Source organism: Chrysemys picta, chromosome 1 (assembly GCF_011386835.1).
Source record: "Chrysemys picta bellii isolate R12L10 chromosome 1, ASM1138683v2, whole genome shotgun sequence".
Taxonomy (NCBI): Eukaryota; Metazoa; Chordata; order Testudines; family Emydidae; genus Chrysemys; species Chrysemys picta.
This window is the reverse complement of record NC_088791.1, coordinates 181,138,766-181,148,335: the sequence shown is the minus strand read 5'-3', so window position 1 is coordinate 181,148,335 and position 9,570 is coordinate 181,138,766. Positions and strand designations below refer to the sequence as shown.

General features: G+C 39.9%; 1 protein-coding gene across 3 annotated transcripts in view; it reads right to left on the bottom strand.

The window, feature by feature from the left end:
• Positions 1–311: 311 nt before the first annotated feature.
• The window catches only part of CHODL (chondrolectin), a 50,133-nt gene continuing 40,874 nt past the window's right edge, over positions 312–9,570 (bottom strand). The window contains exons 4-8 of one of the 3 annotated variants that reach the window (XM_065576217.1): positions 8,233–8,280; positions 7,725–7,808; positions 4,243–4,345; positions 2,182–2,260; positions 312–859 (exon numbers count right to left, since the gene is read on the bottom strand). In XM_065576217.1, coding sequence (XP_065432289.1) covers positions 857–859; positions 2,182–2,260; positions 4,243–4,345; positions 7,725–7,808; positions 8,233–8,280 — 317 coding nt within the window. In that variant the 3' untranslated portion in view covers positions 312–856. The remainder of the gene's footprint in view (positions 860–2,181; positions 2,261–4,242; positions 4,346–7,724; positions 7,809–8,232; positions 8,281–9,570) is intronic. The other 2 variants (XM_065576222.1, XM_024102064.3) reach the window with 2 other exon arrangements.

Below are 9,570 nucleotides of genomic sequence, written 5' to 3'. Positions count from 1 at the left end.
ATAAAAATTAATATAGTTCCAGTATAGCTATTAAAGGCTGCATTTAAATCATATCTTATGATTGGCAGAGTGATTTATGTCTACTCTGGAGAAATGTATCAAAAAGATATGGCCATCCGCTAGCAAAGTACACTCATTATGCAGCATCAAGTGATTTTCCTGAATACTTGAATTTTGCCACTGCAGATCAATATCACAGCATTGGAAACTGTCTCTGCTAATGAGCATGAGCTACAGGATAAAAATAAAATCTGTGCCTAAAGAATGAAGAGCGGTCTTGAAAATGTGCAAATAAATAACCGAGCAATCCATTTTTATCAAATATTTATGCAAAGATAAATTATTTTGTTACACTGTAAATTTATGTCCACTCAATTTACAGTACATCAACTAAAGTAGAATGTATGAGGGACTACAGGAAATAAAAATGTTATGATTACTACAAACAATTTGAAAACTGACACATATTGTATATATTTCCCCCTATAAACTTCAAATGCATTGTCCATCCCATTGCTCAGTTGTAGCCGAGTTACTTCCCTTAGCAAAATAGACACATCCTCTTTCTTTATTTAGCATGACATGTTTCATTTAATTAATAATCAAATGTTACATACAAAAATGATCTGAATAGTTGCCTCAAGGGGGAGCTTACAGTTCATCTTGCTGATCCATTGCAATCTCAAGCCATTCCAAGCTAATGTGCTGAGATGACATTATAATAGAGCCCGACTGTAAAATATTATTTTTGCTTTGTTTTCAGTCATTAAATTGTTATACCTCCATGGTACTGTCCTTCCTGGGGTTCTTTGAAATCCATAATGTGGACTGGTTTGGGCTGGTTTTTGTTCTTCCTTTACTGAAAAATAAAAATATAAAATAATTTCAATTCATTTGATCCCTCCGTGGCTCAGATTGAGGATGCGGGTAGGTCAGGGTATATCAGACTTGCATCCATCCGTTAATTCAGAGTTGCCTCTGTTATTGATTTAATGTAGTGTCCCCTCCTACAATAAAGTTATACACAAACTCTGCCTAAATGCATCACCACAGTGATCAGCAAAGGCAAAGAAGCCACTAAATTATGCTTGAAAGGAGGGTAAATTACATTGTCTCCCTGTAGACTTAGATTGTCCATGCTGTACTATATTGTTTAGGTTCAGATTTTGCCACCCTTCCTTACGTTAAGCAGTATCTTATGCTGAGAGAAGTCCCATGGCAAGGTTTTCTTCATCATGAACAAGCAGGACAAAATCTTTCCTTTAGGACTTGATCAATTTTGTACTGAAATCAATGGGCATTGGAGAAGACCCTTAGCGATGAACTGACCACAGTAGAAAAGTCCTAATTATGGCTAGCCAAAAAATTTTCCATCAACATTGTTTTTTCATGGAAAATTTGAGTATTGAGTAATAAAAAGTGTTTACTTTCCACTGAAAAACATTATTTTTCATCAAAAAAAGGAAGTCTGAAAAAGTCAATTCTGAAATGCCGCCACAGCACCTCACATTCCCATTCTCTTCTGTGGGCTGGGATCCCCAGCCAGACTTCATCTTGCATGTTATATTGTGGCACCTCAACCATGCGACTGACATGATGCATCACTTCCCCTCACCCAGAGGTGCATCCTGGGAGATGATGTCAGATCAGGAAACCCAGATTTTACAGGACAATGGGAGCAAACTACAATGCCTATGTGACACCATGGCAGCAGTTCAAAATCAAAACGCTTTGGTTCCCAGACATAATATTTCAGTTTTTTATTTTTTGCCAAAGGGGCTGGGGGTAATTGGAGTAATTTAAAAGATTCCCATTTACTTCAGTGGGCTTTGGAGCTGGGCTGTATGCTTCCAACTTTACTCCCGTTTTACACTAGTGAATCCAGCCCATTTTGTTCATTTATGTCTGAGGTACCCTGAATGGAAAGTCATCTAAGCAAAAAGCAGTTAAAAATATGCACTCTCCAATATAACATGTCTAAATATCATGGATCAGAACCTCAGTTGCTGTATATCTCCAATGAGTTCAATGAAGCTGTGGCTATTGAAACCAGCGGAGGATTTGACTCTGCATGCAATTTCCGGGACTAATGTTAAGTAGGGAGCAATAAATAGTTTGAGGATATTGTCTAAAATTGTTGCTTTGACTGTGAAATACAATCATAGAAACTGAGACATATACCAGGTTGGAATTTAAACTTTCTGCAAGGCATTCAGATGATAATGGAGATGGGTCTGTGAAGCAGTTTCTCCTTGCTTCCCTGGAAGAAAGGAAAGGGAGAGCATCTAAGCATGAATGAGCTGATTGTTGCTACTAATTACAGGAGAGATGCTCTGCTTCCCTTTACTACTACCCTGTAAGAACCCAAACCAGCCAAAACTGTCCATGTTCTTCCAAGATAAGCAAGTCCTGGAAGACCATGGATTATGGCTCCACAGCAAGCTAACCTTTCAGAGGAAAGGTCATCCTCCCATGAAAGCCTACAAAAGAAAAAGGGAGAAGAGACTCATTTGTAAGTTGGGAACTTCCTTTCAGTGTAGAACTCCTCACATAAAGCACTGGAGTTCCCAACTTCTTGTGCTCTGCTCTTTCTAGCTCTTGGAAAGTGCAAAGTCCTTTTCTTGGATGAATTATTATAGTTTCAGGGGCCTGATCCAAAACCCACTGAAGTCAACAAGTCTTTCCATTGACATCAGTGGGCTATGCATCACACATTCACATTCTTGCATGTCTATCTGGAAAGATAGGCAAGGCCTGAACTCAGCCTTTAAAACCCCTTGCATGGTAGCGGAGAGTGTGGAATGAGCTGCTAAAAAAAAAAAAAAAAAAAAAAAGATCATGACTTCATGACTGTACCTTACCTAGAAGGCTAATCCCACTGTTGGTGAGATATATCTCCTAATCCTTACAATGTTATGGATGGGCGCCCTTCATCACAACCTTCATGGAATCTACCAAGACTCTGTTGGTCAGCGTTGGAATCACAGTGGTTGTATGTAGGAATGGATTTGCCTGACGTGTTACTACTGCTGAGGTTGGGAAATACAAATCTTCCACTTCTTTATATGGAAGTGCACGTCATTAGGATACCTTACATGTTCTAATATAGGGCTCATGCATCTGGAGGGATAGGGTTACTAAATAACTATGTGATGCCAGGGAATACCGCAGTGATAGTTTACATAAATATCAGGAGATTGTTTCCCATTTGGGGCAATATTTTTTTAAAAGTTTCAGAAATTGCTTACCTTTTATTTTGTTTTCTGTTTCACAAGGAAGAATTAAAACTGAAACCCACCAAAAAAGAGAAAATATAGCCTTCCAAATTTTAAAAAAGCTAAAAGAAAGCCCACATGGAACATCGCCCCATTTTACTACAGAAACTCTTCCATCGGCTATTCCTTGGGTCCTCAGAGTTGTTAGTAATCCTGCCTTCCCACCAAAGCTGACATTCAGGCGCAGAGGAGTGCCATGAATGAAGTACTAGCATCACAGTCATATGTACGTGCTTGGGAGAAGGGAGACGCCACCACCAATCAATATGCTACAAAAGTGCTGACTACTACTGTCAAAACAGATGCATTCTTAAATGTTAGCTGCTGTGATTTCAGTGCTGAGTGCTGGAATCCAGGTAATTATGCTGCCCATAAACATGTTTGTTTTTGTAAAGTTCTTCTGCTCTGGTGGCGTCTTTCTTGCTCTTCCTGGATGGCTAGTGAATCAAGACTTATCAGGCTGCTACCCCTTTAAGTTTTTCTCCTAACAACTTATGCCCATTCAGCCAGGGAAGAATTCACCCTTTATGCAGAAAGTTGGGGGAGTGGGGTGCTCCTTCTGCATTCTCCATGTCAGTGAAGCCTCCCAATGTCATTCCCAAGAGACCAGTTCCAATATAGATTGTGATCAGGTTGCAGGACGTAACGGAAAATTGCAACAGTAGAGGCAGAAAAAACTGTCCTCCTTGGAACTGGAAAAATTCCTTATGGCAGCATAGTGTGTTTTAAGGGATCTGTGGCTCTACATTAGGCCAGAGCCTTTTCATTGGTGAAAAGCCATGAACATGAATTCAGCTGTCAGATATAAGGAAATTGCTTGGATTTTCAGGGACAAGATGCATACAGTACAACTGAGAAGGAAGCAAGGGAGAGATGTAAGCATTCTTTATGTATGAAGAGCTTACTAATGGAAACCTGAATTCATCATTATAAGACAATTTAATTCCAGTGTATTGAAAGTATTTACCTTTTGTTTAGCATCTGGAAACAGCACGTACCAAAAGCCACTAATATCAACAACAGCAGTGGTATGGTTGGTATAACAACATAAATTAAATTTGGAATTATACCTACAAGGAAAAAAAGTCTCTCATTAGTACGTACTGTATTGAAAGACACTGTCCCATCTCACTATATCTATCTATATGCCCACATAGTTCAATTCTGAATTCCTTGTGTAGAAAGACTGCTAATCAATTTTAAAGGAAGATGTGAATATATTAGGAATATAAGAATAAGCTCCCAATATTTTATTAAAATGATGTCCAGAAGGTGCATACTGTAGTTTCCTTATAAGATTCATATCTCATTATACTTACACTGCAGCTAAAATATACACTCGATTACATACTATGGGCTGAATAGTCACAGCTCTTATTCAACCATGCAAGGGAGTAAGAGAGCATAAGCCCCAGGTCCACTCCCCATTCCCATTTACAGCCCTCATGACTGTGACTCTTTCTGGCTGAGAGGGGGAGAGCAGGAGCTACTCATCTGACCCACTCTGCAGTGAAAAAATGGAAAGGAATGGATAGAGGGTATCAGGAGCCCTGGATTCACCTCTCCTATTCACTAGTCACAGTATCTACCTTGGTACTCAGTGGGGAGTAAGCTGCTCCATGAAAAGGGGTGAAGTATTTTACTCCTCCCACAGAGCAATAGGGAAGCAGGGGCAGAACTGTGGCTCTGAGTCCCCATTGGTTCTCTGATCTGCTACTGGACCAGCACAGCTACGTGTTGCTCCTTACTCAGGCTAGACTGAAAAGTTACAGTCTGTCCTTATGTCATTTGAACTTTTTTTCTTTTCTCAGTATAGCAGTTAAAGAACAAAAACAATTCCTGAAGCATTGTCTCCTTTGATATAGGAAGAGGTGAGGCCCTTTCCACCCAAATGCTTACAGGGGGCTCAGGAAGAGGGATGTTTAGACTCCAGAGACAGCTGTTGTGTGTGAAGGCATATTAATGAAGGAACAGAGGACAGTTCCAACATACACTTAACATACCGCTGCTTACTGACCACCATGTAGTAACAAGCAATCATTATTGTATAGCTATGTTTAATAGGATCAGCTTCCAGGTTCAAGAGAGAAACTGATTACATGTTAAATAGCTTTATACCCACATTTTATTACCATACACAAGGTACTTGTAGTTGTCTAAACCTGACCCACAAACTGGAACTCTGTATACAACTATTTTTGAATATATTTTCACTTGCACGAGAAAATGCTTAAGGCCAATTTATTTATTAATCATAATTTGGCTTTCTATATACCATAGCACTAGTGTTAAACACAGGCTCTTTGCATGCCATGCATTGAAAAGCATAGTACCTATTTATTTATTTCATTTATTTATTTATAATAACAGCATCTGCCCTTGAGTGCTCAGATGAAAAATTGCTCTGAGAAACTAAGCAAGTGTAAATGGAGATCAATAGTTGGTGGTGACTGTTGTTGCTTATCTTTCCCATGCACCATTGTAAGCCCCATGTTTTACTTACTTCTCCATTAGCTAGCATTTTTCAGGATTTTTTTTTCCTTTCTCGGTCTATTAGCATTCTCGTTATATATTCAGAGAGCAGCACAACAATGATGACATTTTAAAATAAAATGTTATTCTTTAAAATGACAACAATGGCAACAAAATAATTCATTGATTCATGTAAAAGTATCCTGGGGGGCAGGTAATGGGACACGTGGGCATTCATAACAAGGGAACTGATTCAAATTCAGCTGAGATGGACAGTAGTGGAACGTTATTGCCATCTGTCAGCTGTTCAGTGAACCAAGGACCCAATACTGCAAGATGTTGAGCTGCTCCAGAGAGATGTTGAGTGCCGTCAATGCCCACTGAAGTCTATGAGAGTTGAGGGAATTTAGCACCTCTCAAGAACTGCTTGGAACCATGCAGGATATCAACCTATACATTAAATGAATTGGTGGGTCTCTGAGCAGTTCTTAGTGGGTAGATGGCCCCATCCCAAAAAACAACACCAGAGTTGGCACTTTTCTGGGCAGTTTTTTAGATGCTCTCAACCTAGAGATGATCCCTCCTGATAGGGGTTGGGGCACATGGGGAACCTTGCTGTACCTTGGAGCTATTGGGTAGATAACACAACACTTCAGTCCCTAGAACTATCAATCTGGCACCTTTTGTGAGCACTAAAATTCAGTTTCTAAAGAGAAAACAAGTGTCTTATGTTTGTGTTAGACTATTTTACACATCTCTGGCTTTGACTGTATCAGAGATATTTGAGGCCTGATCCTGTAATCAGATCCACAGTGGCAGAACCCTGTGCCCTGTTAGAGACCCACTGAGTTCAGTGGGGCATTGGTGAGGGGCAAAGGTCTGATCCAGGTTCATGCAGATCCAATTGCAGTGCTGAAGACACAGTAGCAATATTTGAAATAGTTGAGTATTCCCTCCCAGAAAGCCAATCACAGCCATTGATTCCTGCAAGAACAACTAAGAGAAACTGATCAAAAGTCTTGAATTATTAGTCAAAGGTATTGTGATGGGGTGAACTAGGCTCAGAGGCCCACTGCTGGAGACCTCAGGGTGCTACCACACTCCATCTCAGAGAGGAGTTGAGTCCTCCCAGTGGCCTAGAGAGGCTGTGGGGCCGGGGAGAGAAGCAGCCAATGAGAGAGGCTGCAGGGAGCAGCCAATCATGGCCCAAGAGGGTGATATAAAAGGAGCTGCAGAGCCAGAGTTAGGTAGTTGCTGCCTGGAGCTGAAGGAATGAGGACTGTGTTCCTGGCTGGCTGAAGGAGCAGCAGTACCATGGACAGATCAGTTGCTGGCAAGAACCAGGGAGCAAGAGGGAGCTCCTGGCTGGCTGCTGGGACTGAAGCTAGAAGAACAGCTGGGGCCAGAAAGGGTAAAGAGTTTAGGAAGCCCTGGAGGCATGGCCCCATACCAGGATTGAGGGACTATTTGAGGCTAGCCCAGAAGGGGCTGCCAGACTGATTAAGGACTGAGCCCAGGGAGGGCTGCAGGAAGACAGTGCCTCCAGGGAGGAAGCCCTGGAGGGTCTGGCCCCATACCAGGGCTGAGACTATTTAAAGACTGAGCCCAGGGAGGACTACAGAAATACCAATGGAGGGGTACTGGGATAGGCCCCTGGTGGACTGTATACACAAGAAGGAGTCTGTTTTGTTTCACATACAGATTGTATGTGTGACTTGGCCAGAGGGCTGAGTTGTTGAAAACCTGCCTAAGAAACCACCTACAGAGGTCACCACAGACTAAGAGAGTGAAGGCACATGAACCTGGCCAGGGGGCACTCATGAGAAGTGGATGCCACCCCTTACAGGTATATTTTCAGCAGAGGTCTTGGGAATAAACTAATTCCCATCAACGGGGGAAGTTGCATATCTTATTCTAATTCCCTCCATCCTCTGTTACTATTTTACTCCGAACATTAAAACCCTATGAATACATTACCTGTTTCAGTAACAACTACATGAGAATTATCTTCTGGTTTGTTTTCATCATAAGGCTTTCCTGCTGCCACTGATGGAAAAACCTCTGGAAAAAGAAGTTAAACAGATTTTTAAAATAGCAACCATAGAAAGAGGGGTTATTACATATTGTAGCATCTGTTCATAGTTTTTTTACATTTAAAACAGATTCATATTTGTTATGTGAACTGTTTCAGCATTTAATACGTTATTGGAAGTAAATGTGTCTACAGAACTTTAGTGTGTTGTTAGGATTAAATATGGAATAGGAATTAAAAGCAGCAGTGTTTTGAACTACATCCATATATTTGCAACTACATCTGCAAATATTCCTCTCTGCAGGATTCTCTTTTAATATGTTCCACTACTAACACAAGTCTGTTTAAAAAAATAAAAAACTATGTAACTTTCCTGGAGCCTGTAAATGATTCATGAGATTATGTCTTTGCCAGTGCAACTCAAGCTAAAAGTTTTTTTTTAAAGTTTCTTACCATAATCTGTGTCTGTTCTGTCGCCTAGTTCTTTTTCTAGGACATTATCTGTTAAATCAATAGTTTGACAATGAAAGAGTAAGAGTAATAAAACAGACGTCTTTTACATTGTTTTACACATAGTGCCATAGCTCAAAACTATGCTCCCACGTTCATTACAAAACACAATTATTGCAGAGTTCTTTAACTTCATATTTCAATATTTGGCAAGCACCTTTCTGAAGATTGTTTGACACAAAACATTAAAGTTAAGGGTTGGTATCAAACTACTTCTAGTCCATACTTCTGTACAAATCTAGATAAATAGGAATGCTGCAGTTTTGCCTTAAGCAATTTTTTTTTCTGGTGGCATCTACTAGTTTGTCGGATGAATAATTGAAGCCCACCCTTTTCTTGTGTCAGATATAATTTGAATATAGCTTTTCTCACCTCTCTTCTAGTCAGAGGATCCTAGAACATACTAAAATGGGCAGTGGTCTTGATAGTGTGGGCTAAAGAAACTTTTTCTTATTTCCAAGATGATTATCAAAAAATTAGCTGTGGAGCAGTGAGAAGTATGAACCAGATGTTTTGAGGGCAGATTTTTTTTATTTTTTTGCTACAGACATCCCTAAAATCAAAAAAAGGATACATCAATGAACTATTAGAAATTGGATGGTAAGGAAATGCAATCATTGCTGAAGAGGCGGTTAATATTCCATTTCTAATTAGAGATAACCAATTGGAAACTGCAACAGAGAGTCCTGTGGCACCTTTAAGACTAACAGATGTATTGGAGCATGCGTCTGAAGTGGGTATTCACCCATGAAAGCTTATGCTCCAATACATCTGTTAGTCTTAAAGGTGCCACAGGACTCTCTGTTGCTTTTTACAGATCCAGACTAACGCGGCTACCCCTCTGACAATTGGAAACTATAACTATAAGACATGCAGCAAAGGCCAGTTTGGATGTAGAAATGGGAGAGTAGTGTTATCTATGTTTAAAGGATTCCATAGATTATTAAAATTATTTTGAATGGAGAGTATGATCACAGAAGTAGAATCTGTATGGTTATTTGTATACAATTCCCATGTTATAAGATTATGAACACCAGTTGTATTACTGGTCTTTATCTCAAAACAGTAATGCTCAGAGTTCAAAGAGGTAATAAAATCTACTACAACAGTAACACTTACTTCAGCTTCTCAGATAAAAACTGGTTAATTGGAACATGGCTTGGAGAAAAATGTTAAAGTACTAGAAACTATTGCTTCTAGAAGTAGCTAATTGTGGAGCATGAAAGGGTGGATTAATTTTTAATTTGATCTGAAAATCAAGCTGCAGGAGGAGTTGGCTCA